Consider the following 26,493-nt stretch of genomic DNA (forward strand, 5'->3'; position numbering starts at 1 on the left):
CCCTAGTGGTCAAAGAGAACCAGAGACAAGACCATTAAGGAACTTCTAACACCTTAAACCCTTCAGCACACCCTTTTGTATTCTGAAGAAGTCTTGTTGATACATACCGACAAAAGCATTCAATTTTATTAAATACTTTCAGCTAAGAACTGTGTACCTTCTGTTTTTCCCACCTATGTTGTTTCGATTTGCTTTATTGTTTCTTGTTTTTTTGGTGTTATATCTGTACATGCCACATGTGAACATACTGTGTGATGTAAGACAACATCTTGATACTCTAGCAGATTAATTATGTTCCTTATTTGTCAGGCATAGCCTCTGGCAGCTAATAGGCATAAACCACAGCTAATAGGCATAGCCAGCCTTAGGCATAGGCCAATTAGGTGGCCACTTAAGGAGTATTTATTTGCTTATTTTTGTAATAAAGAAATGGTTTCTTTAAAATATGTTGAATGAATATAAGAAAAACTGAAAAGTAAGACAAACTGTGAGAAAAACAAAGAAAAAACTAATCCGGATTGTGTAGGTAGACCAGTAAGGGGGCATCAGGTGTTGGGGGGGGGGGGCACTGTGGAGTTCTTTTACCTAGGGCACCAGCTAACCAAAGGCTGGCCCTCCTGATAGGGAAATTCTACTTCTGCAAAGAACTCCACTCCTTTCTCCAAAATAATAAAAAAATCTGTATCTTGTCTGATCATCCTTTGACTAGCAGCCATCTCTGTAGATGAAACATGATCGCTGATAGTACAGTGGAGTACCATACCTCAGAATAAGTGAACCTATCTCCATGTCCATATTAAATCAGTATATAATACTTCTGAAAGTTGCTGCATCAGGTTTAGAGTATCTGTACATCAGAACCTATTTTTTCAAAGTACTCCCATTTCTAAATTCATCAGTACTATAAGCGACTTGCTTAACTGGCACTTTCATGAAAACAATAATATTGATAAGGGGGGGTCTGCTTATGAATATCTCACCTACTAACCATTACACTCATATAGCACAGATGCTTATATGTAGCAATGTTTCTGTTATTTATATTAGTGCAGTCTGGTTAGACAATTACTAGTGGTTTAATTTAAATTTATTGAAATATGAAATAATAAAAGAATGTCAGCTTTGCTTCTAGGGACTGCAAAATAATTCCTCTTAGAAATGAAAAATGCATAGGAAGGATACCCATCGGTTGATGCAGTGGTAACAAGAATACAAATGAAGCATTTCCTTTGACCATAAAGGACATAAGTAATGGGATATCAATAGTAAGACTGGGTTAGAGACAAAATGGAATGCATAACTAAAGGCAAGGCACTGCTATCCAAATGTGCAGAACTGACAGATTCGCATTGGAGTACTGCATGCAGTTTTGTAGATACCCATCTCTATATGGACATTGACATAATGAGTGATAGTGGGGAAAAAGGCATCTAAAGTATACATAATCAGCTCCAGAAACCATACAAAAGGAGGATACAGAAAATATCCAAACATCTTGAAATAAACATATAATTCTAAGAATACTTCTTTCAGAAAACAAAGGCACAAAGAGTAGTCAACAGTTTAAAGGTAGTTGGAGATAATGTCAGGAAATCTTCTTCACACAGAAGGTGGTGCACACCTACCCTAACCTTAGTGATGTGATATTGTATTCAAAATCAGCACAGTAATTCCAGCATATATGAGACAGATGTACAAACATTCCACTGAGGGATAACAGTACCAACTATAGGTTACTTAATAGCGATGTCTTATCTAACTGAAAGGGAAATTGGCAGATTTGAAAGAATAAGTTGGCCTTGTTTACTGTCAGAATATGTTTTTGTCCAAAATGATTACATAATTATCTTAATCAATGTTCAGTTTGATTTGTAGCTTTCCTGCAATCCTTGTAATAACCAAACTATTGTGTATTTTAATATTAAGATTGAACCGATCAGCAAAATATTATCTTGAGAAGGACCTGAAGGACAAGTTTACTGCCCTGAAGTTGGATGATTATTGCAGCACTTTGTCAAACAACACTCCAGACATCAAATACACACCCAACTCTGTCAAGATTGAGGGAAAGTATGCAGATTTTTCTTATGTATTTTGTGTTGTCTTAGCCAGATGTGGCTGCTGATAATATTTCTATGCCTTGTGAAAGTTTTTGTAGAATGTGCTCAAAATGTGTGGGAGTCAGCAATTTCACTCCTGGGAAAAAATAAATAAATTAAATGGGAACTAACTGATGTGAAGAAAGTTGATAAGCTCTACCCATGGACCTTTACCACTTAAACAAATATTTCTTCTTTTCCTTAACTGACTGATACTTGACCCCAAATCTCCATAAAAAGATGTTTTTTTTTTCCTTTTCTCTCCTGCTGTATATCTACATCTATATCTGTATCTGTCTTAATTCATTGCATTGCTTGTATTTCCTTCATACTGCACCAGAACTGCACCTACAAGTTGTCCATGTGGATCAGTACTCCAATCCAGTAATTAAATAATCATAACAATAAAAAGAAAAAAACTAAAATAAATATCAGGAACGATTGGGAGAGGATATTGTAGTTGTAATAATTTTCTGTGCAGTAATACTGCTGGTGGACATTGTTTACGGGAAGACATTTCAGGCTTAAGAAATACATCACAAGTGGGTTTATTTAATGAAATGTTGTGTACCATGTCCTTTTTCTGGAGTTTCAGTTTTAAGTATGCACAGTTTTTGATTTGCAGTGTTTTGCATGCCTGATAACTCAAATAATCCCTTATAAGATTTGCAGATCATATAAATTACTTCATGGTCACATATATTTTTAAATAAACCCTTTCCAATTATTGTTTCTGATTTTGCTTATGTATTTTTGAATTACTATACATGTTCATCATATTGATCACTGCTGTAGTGGCCTTAGCTATGTAGTAATATTCTACCAAGGATATAATAGCCGACCAGCTTCCAAACCTTCAGGATGTATTCCATACACCCAAACAATTAATCAGCTCAATCTGAGCTGATTAAAAAGACAGGTTTGGGCACTAAGCCCTTCAGAGCTTTCCTGCTGTTGAAGAAAGTGCTCTATTGAGAGATTTCACAGATCAATGGTCAGCCTGTACCTTTGCTGGCAGATAAATTCCCCTTGGGGAAAACCTTCCACATTAAAAAAATGTTGCTTTAATGTCCTTTCCTATTTAAGAAAGTTAGTTTTCTTCTAGGAGTTTGTGTTTCAATAGACTGTCTTGAGACATAACTGTACTTTTAAATGAGAGTACACTTTTTTTCCTGACAGTTTAAAAGTTGTTTAAAGTAGTTGCAAACCATTTTTTTCTGTGGAGAAATTATATTTATTTTACTTTCTGGGGCTGGCAAAGTGTTCTAAAATGCTTTTTAATGTGTCACTGGGTGAAAAAAATGACTTTTAAAGATTTCAGTTTTTACAGCCTTAAACTGCTTGTTTTCCTTCGGAAAGAGGTCCCATTTTCAGCTTGACCATGAAACAATTCCACCATTGCACAGAGGTCCCATAGTCAGTCTTTCTGCTAGCCACAAAAACACAGAAGACTAGTAATTTGCCTTGGCTACACATGGGTGACTTTGCTGTGGTCAAAGCTGGTTCCTCAGACCACTAATCTTTTACCCTGGATCCCTCTGGTGTAACACCTACAGTTACCATGGACCAGGGATTAGCCATGTCCTCTGCAGCTGTTGGTATCCTCTCAGTGGGCAAGGGAGAGCCATTCTTGTTGGTCGTGGGAGAGGAAATAGGAAAGACTTTTCTCTTTAGCCAGAATGTTGAGCCCATCCCTGTGGAAGCTGCTACTGTCATTAATATACTGTTGACCATATTTTTCCAGTCAAAAAGAAAAAGAAAACTAAACTTGTATCTACTCTTCCTCAAATTTCCTTAAACAGTAGTAGTTCACTGGGTCTAGCTCAGGGTTTAGTTCAGGCTATAGATCCTTCATGTAATGTGGTTTCTGGTAAAAAAAAAGAGGGATGACTTTTTACCTGAAATGATTCAAGATTCTGAATCTGGACAGGAAGATGAAGGGACAGATTCAGGGTTATCATACATTCAAAGATTCACAGATTGTTCCTAGGCTAATGACCCAAGGGACCTTTCTAAGCCTAGCCATTTTTTTCCAAAGAATAATGATGTCCTGTATCTAAACAGGACATTGAGGGCCAGGCATTTATAAGCTACCTCTGTCCATAATGGACATGGGTGCCAGGCCTGGTATAAATTTTCTATTCTCCATCCACTGGTCTAGGTTCCGCTTGAACTGGTAAAAGGCGATCTAAGCTTCAAATGGATGGGAAGCTTGTTCCATAAGATGGGAAGTCTCTGGGACAAATATCTGTTTCAAGTCAGACACAAAATTCAGGCCCCTAGACTTTTTATTTTTAGTACTGTTTGACTTACAAATACACAGGAGATTCATAAGTGTTGGGTTTGCAGATGCCTTGTAAGCCAGGCAAAGCTCACCATTCAGCAAACTCGAGGAGGCTGAGTAGAGGGAAAGGTCTTTAAGGTGTTCTGCATAAGGCAGGTTTGTTACGCCTTGTATTCTTTGTCTAAGGAACCTCTGAGGTCACTCTAGTTGCTACATATGCCTTGGCAGGTACATACCAAAGACAATATTGTATTCTATGACTGGTCTGATAAGGGCAGAGTACAGTGGGATAATGACTTCTTTGGACCTAGATACCATGCCTTTACTTATAAGTTGTGTAGCATAAAAGGATTTCCTCACCACTGTGACCATGTGTTGGTTGAAGGTAAGGTATCTATCTACATGCGTACCCAGATTTCTGACCTCTGGGTCGACTCTTAGGGGCGTATTATCACCATGGTAATTAGTCAGGATGGTTGACTTCCCAAATGATACAATTATACATTTCTTAGCATTGAGTTTTAGACTATGGCTTTGACACCATTTGTTAGTCAGAGAAAGGCCTTCTTGAAGAATGCTAGTGTCTGCAGGGATGTCAATGATAACTCCCAGCTTGTAATCATCTAAAAACTTATTCAGCCATACACCTTCAGTATTTGCTTCCTTTTCAGAGGAATAGATGCCAAAATAGAAGTGGGCTAGTACCAAGCCCTGGGGGACTCCACTAGTGACTGGCCTCTTGGTGGAGGTGGCCTCACCTATTTTGACCTCTTGGGTCCTATTAGTGAGGCACGGTTGGCTATCCAGTGCGTGATAAATAGATGTAAATTAATGAGGTTTGTATAATGCCTGAGTGGGGTATTGTATCAAAAGCCTTGGCCAGTTCATTCTTGCCTTCATCCAGTGCTTTGGTGACCCTCTCAAAAAAGTGAACCAGATTTAATAGGAATAGCCTTCCTTTGACAAACCCGAACTGTGAAGGGTCCAGTATTTGCAGGTTACCTATTTTCTCATTTATCATGCCCATGATGATTCTTTCCATGGTCTTACATATGAGGCTGGTCAGACATATGGGCCTTTAGTTAGCCAGATCAGTAGTTGAACCTCCTTTGTGCAAGGGAATGACTGTAGCCATCTTCTATTCCTTGGGCACAAAACCTGAATGGAGGCTCCAGTTGAAAAATGATTCAAGTGGACCAGAGAGGTCATGTTTCATGCTATTTGTTAAGTATCCTGGGATGTTATCAGGGCCCACTGATGCAGTGTTTTTGGTTTTGGAAAGTTCATTGATGATCTGTTCCCTAGTAATTGTTGGGGGGATTGCAGTATGCGGTATTTCCTTTGGACTATCAGGGGGAGAGTGGAGGGAGAAATTTGAGCTGAACCTGTCAACCAAAAGGATGGCAATGGCCTCCAGTTCAGTGTGGGTGATACCATTTACAATATGTTCTATGCATTGTTGCATATTTCCCCTGAGATTATGGACATAACTGTAGAAAGCTTTGTGGTTGCTCTTTGCCTGAGAATATACTTTTTTTCCTTCAAATTTAATCTTTGAAGTATTAATTAACCCTCTTAGCTGCCTGTTTAGATTGGTCAGGGGGCTTTTAGTATGTATGGCTTTGTCCCTCCTACACTCAGCCAAGATTTTTTTCTTTTGTTGTATAACCAATTTATATTGCGATTCCACTAGGGTGGTTTGTCTTTTGAATTTGCCTTACTCTTAATACAAGTGGGCACAATCCACTCTATACAGCTATCAATGTGTCTGTACAGTTTGTAAATAACTCAGCGTATGCTATGGTGTTTACTGAGTTTGTGTGTGAGTGTATGGAATTTAGCTAAGGTGTCAATAGATTGAGAGGTTATCCTTGGAATACTTCTTAAAGATTTTTGGTTTTGCTGGATCCCCAGATTTAATTTTTATTTCAAGCAATACTGCCTTATGGTCAGATCTGACAAGTGAAGACATTACACTGGTTGAGGAACATTGCCCCCCTCATGTTCATGACTACAAGGTCAAGGATGCTTGTACCCCTGGTAGGAGAATGGACTGACTGTTCCAACTTCCAGGATGTTGGTATTAACAAAGTTTGGAAATCTCTGAGCTTGTGCATTAGAAGTGGTGTAGGATTCCCAGTCTATAGAGGAGTATTTGAGATCCCCCATGAATACCATATTTGGTTGAATGGTGAGGGACTCTAGTACATTGAGATAGGTAGCATAGGTTTCCTGGGACATGGGGGGGCCTATAGGTTGCAATGATATGGTACAAGACCCAGTTTATGGTGTGTTGCACATGTATGAGTTCCAGTGTGTCACACACTTTAACTAGTCTGGATGTGAGGCTGGTTTTAATACAGACTGAGACTCCTCCACATTTAGTTCCCCTCTGTGCAGTAGCAGGTCTAAAGGAGTGAAAGGCATTATAACCTCGCATTGCTGGGGTAGTTCCAGAGACTTTAAACCATGCCTCTCTGCAGGGAGAGGAAGATTTGCAGGGATGGAGTTTCATGTTATGACTTCTAGCATTGAGCAGTACCACACCCCTTCATAGCTTCAGTTAAGTCAGGAAGTTTATCAGTTTGGCATTGCCTAAAAAAGGCACTATGGGGGTGGAAAAGTTCTTTGTCAATATGCAAAAGCCTACTGGGGATAAGTGCAAACTATCCCTGGCAAAGCAGTGTGGCCTGTCAATCATGTCTCCCAGACTGTCAAATATAGTGCCCCCTTGGACTGACACCAGAAGCTAAGCCAGTTGTTAAAATCGATAATTTTATGTTGGTAATGTGGCATCATCCTTGGAGAAAGTAGTATACTGCTCAATGCTAGGATTATACCTTCATTAGACATATAATTAGTGAGCTCTGTGATGATCCCCCTACTTAAACCTGGGACAGTAACTAAGGAGCCTCTATCCTCACCACTGTCTCCACTATGGGAATGTCACTGCAAGCAGAGATAGAACACACACTTTCCTCTAAGGGTACACTGAGAATAGGCTCCAATCCTGGCAATGAACTATGTGTTTCAGTCCAGGTCCCGAAGTGAGTTTTCACACTATCTACTACAGAGCGCTGTGTCCCACCAGTTCTAGGTATTTGACACACTTTCTTAAATATTTGATATTTACACATGCAAGCACTCTTGGGAAAGACTGGCACAGATTTACCTGCTATGTCTTCTTTCCCAAATTACATGATAATGTTGCCACCAGTACCAATATACCCTTCAAAAACTTCAAAAGGGGTGTTCAATTATATTGGGTAAAAAAAAAAAAAAAATATATATATATATATATATATATATATATATATATATATATATATATACACACACACACACACACACACACACATATATATATATATATATATACATACATATGGTAGCATGTAAATCCAGGTATTAAGGCTTTTTGGAGTAGCCCTGGTGTTGTTATAATAAGCATAAACACTCTCAGGTTACCAAAAGTACTTTCTAAATAACCAGCCACAATAAAAGGTAGCAAAATATTTAATAAATAAAAATGATGTAAAACATATATACACTGAATATCTGATTTCGATCAACCACAGAGTTTCACAAACAGGAATTATGGAAATAACACTGAAGGATAGGTTTCACACTGATTGAAGAAAAACTCTGACTGTAGCTTCCTAACTGTCTAAAGATTAATTGTTCCTGTCTAATCTTATTAAGTCAGCAAAGCAAGATGATACTCTTACTTCTGCAGGGTGAAATAGAAATATATGTCCACTCTTCAGGCTGTTGTCTGGTCCTCAGTGATTGGAACAGCAAATCCTATTATTTATGCTGAACAGCTCTGAAAAACTCTGAGTGATAAATATTGATCTGGAAAACAACCACTGACTACTGGACAACTGATGCAACTCAACTGAACAACTGTTAACTGAACTACACTAAACTGAACAACTACAGCAATTGACTTTAACTGACTCAGCATCTGCTTTTTATAGCAGAATCTTTTAAAAGTTACAGAAAGCTGTTGTGAGAATTCTACTTTCTCATTTCAGACTTCTGAAAAGTAAACAGAAACAGCTGCTGAGGAGATTCTATTTCTTTTGACTCTGGCACATGATGACATCGGAGCTGACTTGCTCAACCTGCATTCAAAATTCTTTTTAAAAGACATGTACATTTGGTCAGCCAGAAGAACACCGTTTTGATTCATATATACACATCAAAGATACAATCAAAAAACATAAACTTATTTACAAAATTATAGCTAGTCATGCTGGCATTTATATCACAGGGTAATTTACAACTTCCAAGTATTTACAAAACTGCAGCCAGACATGCTAGCATAGATAATCCTCACAAGTTCGATCATGTCTCACTTCATATAGTCAAGGGAGGTAATTCTCAGGTCATTAACACCCGCATGGACTTTGACAGAGTCATACTGGTACCTGTGGTTCAATGACCTGAGTATCTGTGTGACTTGATGGATCCTAGCCCTGGAAAGTCAGCTAACAGTGACTCTTGCCTCACTCAGTCTGGTAAGGGGAACATCAGTGTGCCTCACTATAGAATCACCAATGATATGAAACTTGGCTGTGCGTTGGTTTGTCTTAAGGATATAAGAGTAGAGGCATTGGATACAGTGTTAATATGTATTGCTGTGGGTGGTGTTTTAACAGAGTATTTATGTGATGGCTGAGAACCCTTTTTTTGATTGTGCTATGCAGGATGTCTTAGCATTTTAGAAAGGTTACCTGTAAGTGCCTTAGCATAAGCAGTTTTATAGGGTCTTTACCTTGTGCAGTAGGCGTGGTGCAAGTGTCACTGAGAGCTTCTAAAGAATTAGATTTTCTCCTCATTTTTTTCTGATTCATACTCAGAAGAGAGCTCAGATTCTGATTCTCCCTGGGGGGTCTCTTTCTTTGAAACTATTTCCAGAATGTGGAAGAACAGTGAGGTTCCTCAGTCCCTCAGAAAATACTGAGTTGTTACAGAAGGAATTTCCAGAACCATACACCCATTTTTCCAGTTATATCATCTTTGGAAGATGTGTGTCACTGCCTGGAATTTTCCTGACAGTCAGCCTGCTGCCCCTAAAAAGGCAGACAAAATGTATAAAGTTCCTCAATCTTCCAAATATTTATACATTCATCCCAAACCTGATCCAGAGCTATAGCTTTAGCTAATCCTACTGCTGCTAAACATTTGGTTAATTCCGATCCAATTCTTTCTGACAAGGATGGGAAGATTATTGATAAGTACTGGGAAAAAGTGTATGCTTCTGCAAATTTTACTTTCAGAATTTAATTGTCAGACTCATATGCCAAAGTTTATTCTAATTGTGAAAATATGAGGAATGTTTTGTCTGCAGTTTCTTCTTGTGACGCCAAATCTGCTTTAAATAATCTAGTTTCTTCCATCTTACAAGCCGCAGCTCATTGTTTAGAGTGTGTGTGTATGACTCAGTGGATACTTCTTCTAGGGATATGGCCACTGGTACTGTTCTGAGGAGGGTTGCCTAACAGCATTCTTAAAACCTCCCAAATGATGTGAGAAATGAGATTTTAAATTCGCATTTGGATAGAAATTTAGGTTTTTGCCACTCTGCTGCAGAGGTTATCAAAAAGTGTGATAAAAGGGGGTAAGTTGATATAAAAAATCTTGAAGACTGTTCAGCCCTCCTTTTCCAAATTTTCTAAGGGATTCTCTAACTCTTCTTCCAATTTCAGCAAAAAATAAATAAATAAATAAATAAATAAATAAATAACCTGTCTCACCAAAATGTGAGTAAACAGGCATTTTAGTAGAAATGGTGGGGGGGGGGATTTCAGGACCCCCCCCCCAAACCAAAAAACGAGTAACAAAACAGAATGACTACTTAAGGGACTTTGTCCCCCCTCCCACCCTGGTAGTCCCTGTTCCCTTCCAGAAAGCCTGAATCTCCACTTTTCTCTTTAGCAACAGAGAGTTTCAGACAAATGGGTTCTGAAGATCATTCATCAAGGTTACAGATGGCAGTGGGAAGAAATTCCTCCTTTCCATGGGAAATTTCCCCAACTACACAACCAGACTCCTGTATTTTATTCAAGAATGTTTTTACCACCAAAGAAAGGAAATGCCTGGAGACCAGTTCTGGATCTTACTTTCCTAAACCAGTTTATGATAGTGCCCAAGTTCAAAATGAGATCATTTCTCAACCTGTTACATTCTCTTCCTCATTTAAGTTTTCTGGTGACACTAGATTTAAAAGATGCATATCATCACACCCCTATTCAACCAGGCTTCAGGTATTTCTTAAGGTTGTGTGTGCCTGGATCACATTATCAGTTCTCTGCCTTACCCTTTGGACTCTCCACTGCACCAAGAGTGCTCACAAAGACTGTATCTCCAGTTACAGCTCATTGCAGGCTGCAGGGTATCCACATTTTCCCATATTTTCACAATTTGCTTATCTATGCAGAGTCTCTTTCAAAGTGCCAGGAATCTCTTACTTGAGTGAGAGATTGCTTATGCAAGCTGGGATTTCAACAGAACATTCAAAAGTCTTTTTTGACTCCTTCTCAAAGGATTGTGTTCCTGTGGTGTCAACTAACCACCTCAGTTCAAAGAGTTTTTCTTACATAGGAAAAAAAATAGATCTGTATTTAGATCTATTTCTCAGGTTTTCCACTCAGACTTTTGTCACTATGAGGGAATACTTCAGGGTGGCATGTATGATTTTCATGATTCACCTGCCAAGACTCCACATGAGAAAGATACAGCGGTATCTGAAATCTCCTTGTCCCTAGTACCTACTTTCTTTGTCTTTTCAAGTCCCAGTGCTGGGATTTGCCAGAAGACAAAATCATTTGGTGGAGACAGCATTTTTTTCTAAATATAGGTCTTATCTTCTCTGCCCCTGCTGGTTGGTCTCCCAGAAAAAGGAAACATAAAGTTAAATGGTTATCTTTTCCTAAAGCAGATAAGGAGGATTGGCTGGTCCTTGTTAAAGGTCTGTGTGAAGAAATTAGACACTGTCATCTGTGCTAGCATGTTTGGTTGAAGTTTTGTACATAATTTCAGATTAACCTGTTTAATATATACCAGCATGACTAGCTAGGGTATTATAAATAAGTTGTTACATGTTGATTAATACTCTGTACAGGATGTTTAAAAAAGTTGAATGGTGTTCTGTTACATGTCTATCTTTGCATGTTTGTGCAGGCGATTCTATATGCAAACTGTCTCAGACTCAGCCGATCTACAGATGATGACGTCAAAATGTGCTCAGATGCTCTGTGTTTACTGTCAGAGACTGAAAGACAGAAAGGAACTTCAAAAGAACAGCTATTTGCTGATTTCAAAAAGTGAATTCAAAAATAAGAACTGGAACAGTTAAGACAGTTAACCTAGTATATAAAAGAGCCTGCTGAAGAAAGTTTAAACAGTTGAGTTTGAGTTCAGTTGAGATCAGTTCAGTTGTGTTATTGTACTGAGCAGTGGAATAGTTGATGCCCAAAGGACTCACCAAGAACTGTAAACCTGCCATTGCTCTATTGCAATATTAAGTTTAGATCAGAGACAGTATTCTTTAGTCAGATAGGAAATTATAGCTAATCAGTCAGAGTTTTTCTAAATGTTGTATTTCTGTTCTTAAGTATTAATTTCATTTTCCTAGTGATTGAATTCTGTTTATTGAAATTACTGTTTTACATTTTTAATCATTTTGCTTATTATTAAATCTTTTACAATCTTATATTGTGGTTGGTCAATTAGTGTATTCTTTAGTGATTTGAGAATGCTTATACCTGCTTTGATAATTCCTGGTCCACTCTGAAAGCCTGGCTGCTTTAGGTCATATGCTACCATTTGTTTTGATATCTAATTTTAATAACTGGACACCCCTTTAAAAAGGGCATGTAGATGCTCTGATTTGTATCAGCCTGTTACTGTATTATTATTTTGGGAAAGGGACACAGCTGGAAATCTATGTCAGGCTTTCACAAAAGTGTTTGGATGTGTGAGATTTAATTTAAGTGTGAATATATCAGAGGTCTTAAACTGGGATATATTGCTCTGAAGTGTGTAACAAGGAGTTACATTAGGGGTGGACAGAAGTGTACAGTCCAGTCCCAGGTTATGGAGTGTGTTCCCATTGTGCTCTTAGAGGATATTGTGAAATATTACTCTTAAGTGATGGTCTCACATGTGAGTCAGTAGTAAGGATTGAAGTTCTTTAGCTACTGACCCAGGATAATAGGGGACGTCACATATTGGTGGCAGTTCAGTGGTATATTAACTGGACGTCACATATTAGTGGCAGTTTGGTGGGATATTAACCTAATGTCACAGTTTTTTTTAAAGTTTTAGTCTTTACAGGCTGAGTCTTCCCCTCATTTAAAAAGGAAAGGCTTTTCTTCTCTCTTAGATTTTGATTCCCAGTCTGAGGGGATAGGATTTAGACTTAGCCTGTGTTTCTTAAATCCTCAGTCCATATAATGGTGAATCTGACGCTGGAAAAAGTTATTCTTCAGATTCCTCCCAAAAAGTTGCTTTTTCCTGATACTATTGTCAGAATTAAAGACTTGTTTCAGTGAGAACAAGAACAAATACCAGAATCCCTGCAAAGACATAATTTGTTACAGGTAGATTTTCCTCAATCTGCTGTTCCTCCTGAGTTAGCAGCCTTACAGGATGCTTTATTTGCAGCCAGCAATTTCTCTGACAGTCAGACACCTGTTCCAGAGCATCTGATAAATTCTATAAGGTTATCCAGTCCCACAAATTCCTTTTCTTTTCCTAGCCCCAGGTCAGATCCTGTAGTAAATTCTCTGTCAAAATCAGCTGTCCCTATTCCTTCTGACAAACTGAGAAAAACTTTGGAAGTTTGTGAGGTATGTTTCTACTTCTTGCACCTTAGTCTTCAGAACAGTGAATTGTCAGGCTCACATACCAAGTTTTTGTTGGCTTCATTTGACAATGTGAGAAACGTAATTGCTAAAATCCTTACTTTAGAGACTAAGGCATCTCTGAATGAATTACTATCATCTGTGTCTCAGGTAACCAAGCATTCAATACAGTGTGCTTATAACACTGCTGATGCTGTTTCTAGAACAGCTGTCACTGGTCAATTATGACAAAACTTTATATGGTTCCATTCTCAGAATTTATCAAAGGATGCCAAAGCTGAAACTCTGAACGCTCCCCTGGAAAAAATTGTTTTATTTGGACCTTTCTCTTCTTAAGTTCTTAAAAGGTTTAATGAAAAGGAAAGTTAAATCATGGGCTAATACAGAATGTTCAACCCTCCATGCCAAAATATAATATAAACTTTTCTTGCAGTTCTGGTTCTTTTTCCAGGAAACAGAATAAGCATCCTCAGCAAGTCACAGGCAGGCAAAATGTGAAAACAAAACTGATGGTGAGGTTTAAAAAATAAAGGATGGTCCTCCCAAAACAAAGGGCAATCTAAGAAAACAGGCTGACTATATGACCCTGTATGTGTTCTCCCCTCTCCACCCTGACATTCCCGGAAAGCTTTCCCAAAGTCTAGGTCTTCACTTTCCTCTGCAGCACCAATGCACCATATAACTTCAGATACTTGGTTTCGGAAAATCATTCAAAAAGGCTACAACTGGAATTAGGAATTGGGATTCTCAGGGTTTCCCCTTCATCCATCCAATCAAACCTCCCTGTTCCCTCCTATTCTGGATCAAATACTATCTCATGGAGTTCTAGAAGTTATTCACAGCGATCAAATGGGTAAAGGATTTTATTCAAGAATCTTTCTGATGCAAGAGAAAAAAAGAACATGGAGACCTGTCCTAGACCTTTCTTTTCTAAACCTTCATATAAAAATTACAAAGTTCAAAATGGTCTATTTACAGTCTCTGTTACCTCTCATTCTACTGCTCAGATTTCTAGAAACTCTGGATTTAAAAGATGTATCACATTTCCATGCTAATTCTAAAAGATTTGAGGTGGTTTTTTTACATTTTCTGTGTCTGGCTTACGTTTTCAGTTTTCTACTTTGCCCTTTGGTTTGACAACAGCTCCAAGAGTGTTTACAAAGTGCCAGACTCCTGTAATAGCCCACTGCAGGTTACATGGCATTCGCATTTTCCCATATTTAGATGACTGTCTTATTTTTTCAGATTCTTTCACAAGTTGTCAAGTATCTCTGAACTGAATAAAAAGCATTTTCTTAGTCTGGGTTTCCAGGCAAATAAATAGAAATATTCTGTAATTCCTATCTCACAGGGTAGTATTTCTGGGATGTCTACTGGTCACATCCCTCATGATGGCTTTTCTTTCTCAGGTCAAAGTGTAATGCTACAAGGAGCAATTTCTGATATTTTCTATCCAGATTCTGGCATCTCCCAGGAAACATCTCAAAATTCTAGGCTTAATGGCCTCCATTATTCTAATGATTCTTTTGCTCAGACTAAAAATGCTTAATCAAATCAGTTTTGACTCAATACTAGCATCCCCTTTCAAATTCTAGTGTTATGGTTCATGAAAAAGGACTTACTCTGGTGGGTGTATCAGTTGTGACACAACCCAGGTCTCCCTTTTTTCTTCCAGACCTTAGTCTGCAACTGCAAATGCATCAGACTTTGCTTGGGGATCTGTCTCCAAGGGGGTTAAAGTCAAGTGCCTTTAGAGCAAGCAAAAGAAACTAAAGCACATATATGTCAGAAAAATTATGGCTCTAATAAATGCTCTCCAATCTCTAAAAAAATGTGGACTCCAGGCCCTCTGTTAGCAATCAAAGACATCAACACAATGATATATACATAAACAGGGGAGAACCAGATCCTACACCCTTTGCAGATTAGCCATTATGCCCTGGTAACTACTGACTTAGCACAGTCTGTCCCTCCAGGCTACCTACATTCTGTCATAGGTTCATAGGTAGGTACTAGGCTATCGGCCCTAGGTCCTATACAAGCCCAGCCAAAAAGGTACCCTAGCTTTTGCCACCTAAGAAAATTATTTTCCTGTTCCACTGTCAAGCAGAGCCACAGAAGTGATCCCCAGGGTGAATTTCCTATTTCCCATCCAATCATCAAGATTTTTCTTGAAGAGTGCTAATGAGGAGCTTTGTTTGATATAGATAGGTAGTTTGTTCCAGAGTATGGGAAGTCTCTGGGACAGGAATCTATCCCTTCGGCATGTTCTATTTATTGTGGTGACAAAGTTTAGGTCCCTAGAGCATGTAGCTCAGAGGGATTGGGATTTCTTTAAGTGGAGCATGTCCAACAGCTCTGGGTTTGACATAGCTTTGTATGTTAGGCAGAGATCACCTCTGAGTAGGCGATATGCGATGGAGTAAAGCTGGAGGTTTTTGAGACGGTCTGTGTAGGACATCTGTTTGAGGCTGGTAATCCTCTTTGCTGTCAGAGCAAAATATTATTGCAGACAAGCTGAGTATGGTCACAGCACACTCTCACAAATAGAAATTGCACCTGGAGGTCTTCCAGTCATTAATCTATCTATGGGGGCCACCTTAAGAAGATCTTTTTGCCTATAGCCACAACAGACAGCTAAAGAAGTTTTGCTCCAGGGCTCTTTGCACACAGGCCTAGAAGACAGATGCCTTTTAATTTCCATGTACAGGAATGCTCCTGAATACAGTCTACCCTTTTGTCTGATAACCAGAGTTCTTCTAAAGATTCAGAAGGACTCCCTGAAGATAATTGTGGTGACTGTCATTTGGCCAGGGCAACAGCGTTTCTCCCTTCTTTTTAAAATGGCCAAAGGTAATTACCATATGCTTCCTTGCAGAATGGACTTATTCACAAAAGCAAGGGTTGTTTGATATATCCCAACCTTCAACTTCTTCAGTTGACTGCTTTGATGATAGAATTTTAGAAAATTTTAGGCACTTCTTTTCTGAGGACATGCATCAGGTATTAAAAGAGGAAGGAAACATTCTACTAGAAAATCATATAGGGGTTATTGGAAATGATTTTCTAGTTGGTGCCGAGACAAGATCCTCTGGTTCTACAGTATTTGTGTGAGTTATTATCCTCTGTTTTTTCCTATTTTCTGTCAAGATTCATCTTTTACCATCTCTGCTTGTCTCCCTATGGATCCCCTACTTCAGCTGAGACATTTTTTGAAAGGGGGTTTACATATCCGACTACCTCAAAGGCAAGTGGCTCCTTGCCGGGATCTGAATTTTACACAGGAAAAGCTTACACTATTTTGAACTTGTTCATGAGGCTAATTCAAAGTTCTTATCTTGGAAAACAGTGTCACTGATTTCAAGACAGATATCTGAGTTACAAGTTCTTGTGGTGAGTTATCTCTATGTCATTTTTTACAAATATAGGGTAACTTTGAGAACAAATCCTTCCTTTATTCATAAGGTTGTTTCAGAGTCTACATTGAGCCAGGCAGTTCATCTGACTGTTTTCTTTCCAGAACCTAGGAAGCGGGGAGAAAGAATTTTACATACTCTAGATGTCCACAGAGAACTCAGATACTAAAATGAAAAAAAAAAAAAACAAAACCATTCAGAACTTCAAATCAACTGTTTATTTTCTATGAAGTAAGAAAAAGGGGCAATCAGTGTCAAACAGGCAATTTCTAAATTGTTGCCTCATGCTATTATTGTTTTTATTCTCACCATAACAAGTTACTTCCAGGCAATGTTGGGCCCCACTCAACCAGGGTTCTGGCTACTGCTGTGGCTTTTTAAAAAGGGGTGGCCTCTACAAATATATTATAGGCAACAGTTTGGTCATCAGTACATACCTTTACCAAGCACTACAAACTGGATCTCTTCTCTAGGCCCGGAGCAGGTTTTCCTAGGACTATTCTCCAGCTGCTCCTTGAGTCTGATCCTTCTTCCTCCTCCCTTATGTTCTAAGTACTGGTATTAGTCTTTTATAGCTGAGGCTACTGCAGCAGTGATCTAATGATGAACATAGTACATCTGTGTAAGTAAACTTACTATAACAGTAGATGTTTGAATAGATCACTGTTCCAGTAGTGGTACCCTCCTTCCATCTCTCTTATTTTGCTATTCCTATGCCAGGGCATGTGACTTTTATTAGTGCTGCTCATATTTTGGCATGGAGATAGAAAGCGCTGAAATTTTGGTACCCCAATTACTGATTTTATACTGCTGTCCTCGAGCTGGTCAGTAGCTAGGGCACATGAAGGCACCTAAGGCTTTGGAAGCTGGCCAGCTGATCCAGTCCTTGGCAGGACATCCCATATAGCTTAGACTAGTGTAACAGTGATCTAATCAAACATCTACTGCTATGGTCAGTTTAATTAGATGGTTATACTTTGCTTGCTTGTGTAGAGTGCACATTGCATCCCTGTTGTGCAAGCACAATGGTGTGCAATCACCATGCCATGGAAACACAGGTAATTTATATCAAGAGAACAAATTTCTGAAAAAGCTCAAAAACAGGACACTAACCAATAGCAACAACACAAATAAAGGTTATAAAGCAACCATAGGCCTAGAACTGACCTGGTTCCTTCTCCTCTTAGCAATGTAAAACCAGAAAAAATTTCTCAGCAAGATTACTTAAAAACACAAAATCAGCTAAAACACTATACTCAGTAAAATAAACTAATTCAGTAATATGGCGCTTCATTAGAATTTTTAAAACTTACCCTGAAGTTTTGCAACCTTGGGATTAATTATAACTAGTTAAGGTGTACAAGAAGTAAAGCCCCCTTCCTTGGGTATGTGTAAAGTTTTGTGCCCCTAACTTAAAAATACTTTTAGTGAATGCCAGCGTGCTGACTCACTGAAGCAAGAATTAGTCAGATAAAACATGGGTTTAAACTGTGCTGTAGTAAGTTGTACTTGAAAACGTTTATTAGGATAGATAAGGTGGCAGAGTAAAGAGCAACTAAGATTATTTAAAGATCTGGAAGATAAAGAATATGAGACACTGCTGTTGCCGTGCAACGTGTTTAGTCTGTGGGGAAAAAAGAAACAGAGAGGATATGGTGTAGATCCACAGATATCTGACAGCAAACATTAGGAGAAGAAGCTCAAGAAAAGAACAGGGCAGACAGATGGATTTTCAGGTTGTGGGGTTCAGTTTCATGACTTTCTTGCTGAGTAGTTTCTTCATTGATAAACTGCTGGAGCCCTGCTACATCCTCACCTTATCAGTAATGGAATGCATTTGTGGGCAGACAAGGATAGGGCGAGACTAGAAAGGTTGTGTCCACTGTGTTACACTTTCTAGGGTAGCACTGATAACATTTCGTTTGCATGTCAGAGGTCGAGGTAGTCATTTAAATCCTGTCCCCTTGGAAATAACCAATCTCCCTTTTTGGTCTAGAGAGGTAGCTGAAGATGGTAAAATGTGAAGTTCTCCAGAATGCCTCCATAAAGAGAAATGTTTCACAACCATGCCACCACTCCTGCCATTTTTAATGCTTTAATGCAGATTACATATCCCCTCCATTCTACACAAGGGTGTCACTAGCCATAGTCAATGTCCTGATATACTCATATGAACATTTTTTTGAATAATCTGTAGCATCTTCATTTACTCAAGGACTACCATATGCTTAGAACTGTCTAAACTAATATTCACAATAAAAGGCAACAAAACACGCATATGTTATAGGAATACATTTTATGGTTATGAAGTGTCAACGGCTGAAAATAATTTCCCTTTTCTATGTGTATGGTGCAACAATTTGAGGGCGTACAACATTTTTAAATGATAACAAACACCGCTGAGCAAAACAATGGAGGATTGCAGTCTCATTTAAATCACAAGTAGCTCCTAAATCCAATAGCCAATGATGTAAATAATCCAAGTGCAGGCGAGGTATGTAAAAAGCAGGTTTATTAATAAAAAGAGGTGAGCGCTTTCGCATGAGCTTCTTCAGACCTATACAACTAAACTGTCTGTAAACATCAGTTTAAAAAGCCAAAATGGCACCAAAATCCTGTCCATTATTTAAAGGTACATGGCTCATTAAAAATATCATGTAAAAAAGTCATATATAAAATTCCTATACACCATCTTAAAACAGTACGGCATTTCAAAACAAAGCCATTCATATTCATATCCATTGTTGGAATAAATAAATCAAAAGTATGTGTGACAGATGGGGGGGGGGGGATTTTAGTAACATAACTATCAAAACATTGACAGAGCATCTATGCATATAAAGGTTCAAAAGACCCTACTGGCCACAAAGTAAAAACTCTTCATAGCCTCTTAACATCTTTTGGACAATAACCTTCTTGATTTCAGCAAAGGTCGCAGGGGAACCCTTCCATTGAGACCTGGGGTGATATCTGCCCTAAACTTAATAATCCAATGGATTTCCCTGGTCTCTGTATAATTGTTAATGTCCCCTCTCCTGTATGTCCTTGAGATCTGTTCCAAGATCCTGAACTTAAAACGATGCTCTTGACCTTTGTCATTGGTGTGTTTGGATAGTGCATTATGTGTAGTACCTCTCCTTGTGTGGTATACATGCTCACGAATCCTATCCCTCAGTGTCCTATTGGTCTTGCCTACATAGTAGGCTGGACAGACTGTGCAGCAGGCTAGGTAAACTACATCTCTGGACATACAATTGCCCCTCGTCCTGATGTAGTAAATACCCGAACCATATGGATATCGGAAGACAGGGTCGGTTTCTATATATGAACAAAAATTGCATTTGTCCGACCTCCCTCTGAAGTATGATGTTGATTTGATTCTTATGTTGTTGGCTATTATTTTAGAATCCAATCTTTTTTGTTTCCATGACAAGATTTTTCTGCAGAAGGATGGCGTAGCTATGGGCACTTCCTGTGCCAATAGCTACGCCAACTTGGTGATGGCAGAGTGGGAACATAGCTTCTTGTTTCAGAATAGTTTGTTTCAGGAGTCAGTACCATTCTATAGGCGTTTTGTGGATGATCTCTTCCTTGTGTGGAGTGGCTCTACAATACAATTAGAGTCCTTTTTTACACAGATCAACATGTCTGTCACCTTTCTGAAGTTTACTATGGATTGGTCGAAGACCACTATTCCTTTTTTAGATGTCTTTGTTGATAAATTACCCTGTGGGATAGTCAACACGGGTGTTTATCGCAAGACCTGCTATAGGAATACACTGCTGCATCGTTCGAGCATGCATCCTGGCTATGTATACAAGAACATAGTGAAGGGACAATCAATGCGGATGTCTAGATATACACCCCTAGACAGCCATCTGGCAAGTGAATTAGGAGACCTTAGCAGCAAATTGAGGGAACGTGGCTATGACCACTTAGATATCTCCAGAGGGATGGCGGGCATTGCAGATCTGAGGATAGACAGAGCGAAACCATATTTCTCAGATGGTGCTGTTGAAATATACGCTGAGAGGCCAGTGATGGCTTGGATAGCCAAGAGGGCAGTTCAAATATGGACAATGGAATTGCATTTCCCATTTTTTACACCAGGGATGTAGGTACACTTAAAGATATTTTCTCTAAGCATTGGCACGTTTTATCAGTTGACCCAACTATTAAGAGCCTTACAGGTACACGACCTAGATTCGTTTACGGAATAAAAGAACTTAAAGAGTTTGCTCTGCTACCCAAGGGTCCTGAATGATCCACCTGCATTGTTGGGTCCCTACATGACCACATGCGACAAATGCAATTTTGTTCATATATAGAAACCGACCCTGTCTTCCGATATCCATATGGTTCGGTATTTACTACATCAGGACGAGGGCAATTGTATGTCCAGAGATGTAGTTTACCTAGCCTGCTGCACAGTCTGTCCAGCCTACTATGTAGGCAAGACCAATAGGACACTGAGGGATAGGATTCGTGAGCATGTATACCACACAAGGAGAGGTACTACACATAATGCACTATCCAAACACACCAATGACAAAGGTCAAGAGCATCGTTTTAAGTTCAGGATCTTGGAACAGATCTCAAGGACATACAGGAGAGGAGACATTAACAATTATACAGAGACCAGGGAAATCCATTGGATTATTAAGTTTAGGGCAGATATCACCCCAGGTCTCAATGGAAGGGTTCCCCTGCGACCTTTGCTGAAATCAAGAAGGTTATTGTCCAAAAGATGTTAAGAGGCTATGAAGAGTTTTTTACTTTGTGGCCAGTAGGGTCTTTTTGAACCTTTATATGCATAGATGCTCTGTCAATGTTTTGATAGTTATGTTACTAAAATTCCCCCCCCCCATCTGTCACACATACTTTTGATTTATTTATTCCAACAATGGATATGAATATGAATGGCTTTGTTTTGAAATGCCATACTGTTTTAAGATGGTGTATAGGAATTTTATATATGACTTTTTTACATGATATTTTTAATGAGCCATGTACCTTTAAATAATGGACAGGATTTTGGCCATTTTGGCTTTTAAACTGATGTTTACAGACAGTTTAGTTGTATAGGTCTGAAGAAGCTCATGCGAAAGCGCTCACCTCTTTTTATTAATAAACCTGCTTTTTACTTACCTCGCCTGCACTTGGATTATTTACATCATTGGCTATTGGATTTAGGAGCTACTTGTGATTTAAATGAGACTGCAATCCTCCATTGTTTTGCTCAGCGGTGTTTGTTTTTAACTGTTTATCTTTGAGCTTGTTGTTCCGTTGAGCATTCACTCCACTGGTCCTCTTTATTCATTATATTTTTAAATGATAGGTGGGTGGTGGGACAGGGGCTAGCAGCATTAGGTCTGAGTACACCGCAGTTTTTTTACACAGAATGTTATGATTAAGGACTATTTTTTCCTATTTTTGCACTGCAGTAACTGCCCCATCCAACCCATGTACACATTTTAATTGCATGAATCATTGGACTTTTCACTGCAATCAATATATATCTCACGATAAAACTCCACAGGAGACTCCTCACTTCCAAAGAATGCTTGCCAGTATTAGGACTTCATCAAAATATATAACCCAACAAAAGAACTCCTTACATAATTAAGTAATCAAATTACTTGGGGATCTTCTTCTTTTTCTTCTACTTCTTTCAGCTTTTCCCAGTTAGGGGTCGCCACAGCGGATCATCTGTCCACTCATGATTGGCAGTGGAGTTTTATGGTGTCGAGTTGCCAGCCCGATGTCCAACCTTCCACAGAAGGGACACACACACACACACACACACACACACACTCACACCTAGGGCCAATTTAGAGTGTCCAATTCACCTACTGCATGTCTTTGGGATGTGGGAGAAAACCGAAGCACCCAGAGGAAACCCACACAACCACAGGGAGGACATGCAGACTCCACACAGAAGGCATCCCAGCTGAGGATCGAACCGGAGAACCTCTTGCTGTGAGGCGGCAACACTAACTGCTGCACCACCGTTGCCAGCCAATCAAATTACTTGGGTATAAACTACCAAAGCCATTTTTCTGAGCTAATTAAACACCATTACAACACAGTAAATCTATCCACATTACAAAAACACAATTATATATATAAAACTTATTAAAAACAGTTATAAATAGTTATATGAATTGTCATTTATTTAAAAAAACATGAAATGATGAAAAACAGCATCAAGTGCTAAAAAATAAACTAAGAGTATAGTTGAGAAAATAATATTCTGCTGAAGTCCTGGCACTGACGAGGATGAAAACAGTAACTATTGTTTGCAAAATAAAAACTCTTTAGAACTGAGGAGTCTTTGCTATTGTTTTGTGTGACATGTAGTACTATTTACTATAATCAGTATATCCAGTTCTTTCAACACCTAGCATTTACCTGGATTCCCCATCATTCTTTACCTTTTCCTTGCCTCAAAGGCTTTGCTAGATAACACATAAATTGATCAAATGTCCCAGGATTCAATGCCAATCCATCTATACGCCCCTGTTGTCTTTCTTCACACTGCAGACCATTTTAGAAACCATTCCCACGGGTCTCTCCTGTACCCATCCAAATACTTTGTTTAGGTAAATTTCTTTCTATGAATCTAGCAAGTTCCTTGATGCACAATCCTTTCTTCTGGGTCCCTCCTTTCTTCTCAAAGAATGAAAAAATATCTGTACTGACCGTCTTTAGCTTTTCAGGGCTGTTCATCTTGTTTATTGATTTTTTTTTTTAATGCTGTACCTATGTTCTTATTACTTTTAACATCCTCAGGTATTATTTTAAAGATTTCTCTTTTGCTAATATTCTAATTTTTGTAGGCCAACTTTCCAGCTATTCTGGCTAATTGCTTCTTACAGTGTTGTCACCTCCATTACCTTTCCTTTCTGTCTCTTGGCTCAAAACAATGAGTAACTTTTTAAGTTTCCCATGATAATAACTTAGTTTCTTCACCCCTGTATTTCCATTCTGACGTGCTTCTTTGTTCTTTTCTTGCCCTCTTGAAAGGGCCCTCATGCAACCATGTATTTATGCTTTGGTGGGGATAGTGACCCAAACCTCTGTTATTTTAATTGCACCCCTGAAATAAACATAGTAAGTTTTAACAATGCCCCTGACAGTGGCAATGATATCTATACCATGCTGAGCAAATCTGTTTTGGTTTATAAAAGCATTAATTCACTTTCATTGCTATATTTTTTGTTCTGCAGTTCTGTGACCCCCGAAGACTGGGAAGAATTCTCTAACACAAACATTTTAAAAGCAGACAAACAGAAAAACAACAGCCTGACATTAAGAACATTAATTGACAGCATCCTCTCACAGACTGCTGAAGACTTGCGCAAACAGTGTGAGACAGTGAACACTGCAATGAAGAACAGATTGAAGGAGACTAAGGCTGCAAAGAATAAACTAGAAGAGCATCTTGCCAAGGTAACAATATGACCTACTTTATGTTGCAGTGGGTGCTAGTAATTCAATATATTGCAACAAAGCTCATGTATTAATGTACTGTCTTCAATACAACAGACGGATCTAACAGTAATAGGTTAAAGGACAAAACTAACACAAGACCCATTGTGTTCTGACATAAATCCATTTAATTCTGACATACAAAGTTTGTAGCCTCTGTTGAGTTAGTACTGGAGTCTAGAACTTAGAAGAGAGTATAAACAAGAGTCCACAATCAAGTTTTACTAATACAGGCTTGTCAAGTCAGGTTATTGCTGACATCTGGTGGACATATTGTGGAACTACATGTGGCACTGAGATTTCGATTAAAATATGACTTATTACATGTCCAACAGCAAATAGCCATGAAGTAAAAAATTTGTGCATACAATACTCATATCTTAACTAACTGTGCTATCTTTTTTATTTACCTGTTATATAGGAGTTTTTCTCCCTGGGTCCCTTCTGAAAATGGATCACAACCAGTAATGCTAACCCAGATAAGAAAATATAAACAAATGCAAACGTATGTGCCCATATTCAATATTTTAATACTGAACTCCACTTTCCGGAACGAGACTCTCACTATGTACCCAAACATGAACATGTTAAATGGTTTTGGTTGGACCTCTATGTTTACAAATAGTTGAGCAGAAGCACAAGTTCAGTTTCCAGAATGTAATGCATTCAAAAAATGATGATAAAATAACCGAGCCAATAAAGGCTGATAAGATATTTCCAAAACATTCATACCCTGAGATTGAAACCCAGAATCATTTTTATGTGGATCACCGTTATCTGTATTGCATATATTCATGTTCTGCACAGTGTGCCTCTGTTAGATGTACGGTTGAGTTAAGTGCATATGTGTTTTCAGCTGTTTACTTTTTTTTGGGGGGGGGGGTTAGAATTAGGGTTAAGGTAAGTGTGTATGTGTTTGGAACTGGTTACTGTTTTTTTTTTTTGTTTTTTTTTTTGGTTGGAACAGCGATTTCTTTCCCTAGGAAAGAAATTGCTGTTCTGAGGTGTCGACATTTTCAGCTTTCGCTGAAATAGGGTCGATTAAACATCGTTCGCTGTTTTAAGCGTTCAATGTAATATAGACCCTATATATATATATATATATATATATATATATATATATATATATATATATAGATACAGATATATATATATAGATAGATATATATATATATATATATATATATATATATATATATATAAATATATATATATACACACACGTATCAGGCAGCATTTATATTTACTTGAATTTCCTCCTCAGAGACAGTAGCTCACAATCTTATAAATCTTATTGTACACTCAGAAGTCATCAACTAGTTTCATGGCCCTGTGCTAATCATGCCAACACATGTACCATTCAAGTTAAAACTTGAGCTGGTGTTTGGTACTGCTGTTCTCTCTCCTTCATGGTAATCTGTTGCTGGATATATACTGATTTCACATGCTTATTTTATTAGTGTTCAGGCAATGACTGGCTACCAGTGTCAGAGGAATGCAAAAATAGTTGTTAAATCTCAATGTTCCAAGCATCAGCCATCAAACAATTTGCATAAGGCAAGCTTCTTTGTGTTCTTTACAGAACAAACTTGAATCACCTTTCTGGGGAAAAATAATAATCCTGTTTTAAAGCACTAAGCCATCTCAGAAGTGGATGCTTTCTCATTCTCATCTTTCAACTTGTGATATTGTGTTGGATGAAACTGTCATTTCTAGTATCCAGTGGCAAGGATTTAGGCTCATAAGCTCAGGTAGGACTGCATAACCCTAGATAATGTAATTATATCCCACATATAAGACATATACTACACCATCTGTAAAGAAAACATCTGATGTGTGAGATGAAAATCAGCTTATAAAGAAGAGCTTGCTAGTTTCCTTCAGTTGAATCATGTTTTTATAGACTTTGAATCAGGGTTTTGTAGAAGTGATGCTGGTCATTAATGACTGAGCACACCTTAATAGGTAACAGTAGCATTTGTGCCTATAACTTACCACCTGTCATGAACTAAGAGTCTAGTAAAAGGTCCTTGTAAAAAATTACTTCCTGAGCTCTGCATAGGTCAGTCTGTTACGAACATCATCCTTTGGATGAGATGTTAAACAAAAGTCCCAACTGCTTGTGTTGGTGATAGCTCAGGTGGATATAAAAGATCACATGGCACCTATTGATAAGAGTAGGTGTCCTTTGTTAAACTAAAACCTTTTTGACAGCATGTACAAAAATATGCAATATTTACATTATTATTTACAAGCATATTAATATTTCATTTTACATACATTCAACTCATTCTTCACTTTATATACTTTTTTTATCTGACCACCACACT

The 26,493-nt window shown here is 38.3% G+C and overlaps 1 protein-coding gene across 1 annotated transcript in view; it reads left to right on the plus strand.

Moving 5' to 3' along the window:
* TEKT1 (tektin 1) overlaps positions 1-26,493 on the plus strand; it is a 154,181-nt gene that overhangs the window by 95,057 nt on the left and 32,631 nt on the right. The window contains exons 5-6 of the mRNA XM_044054243.1: positions 1,927-2,070; positions 23,902-24,124. Coding sequence (XP_043910178.1) covers positions 1,927-2,070; positions 23,902-24,124 — 367 coding nt within the window. The remainder of the gene's footprint in view (positions 1-1,926; positions 2,071-23,901; positions 24,125-26,493) is intronic.

The sequence above is a fragment of the Protopterus annectens genome, chromosome 13.part0 (genome assembly GCF_019279795.1).
Source record: "Protopterus annectens isolate FY-2018-M chromosome 13.part0, PAN1.0, whole genome shotgun sequence".
NCBI classification, from domain to species: domain Eukaryota; kingdom Metazoa; phylum Chordata; order Ceratodontiformes; family Protopteridae; genus Protopterus; species Protopterus annectens.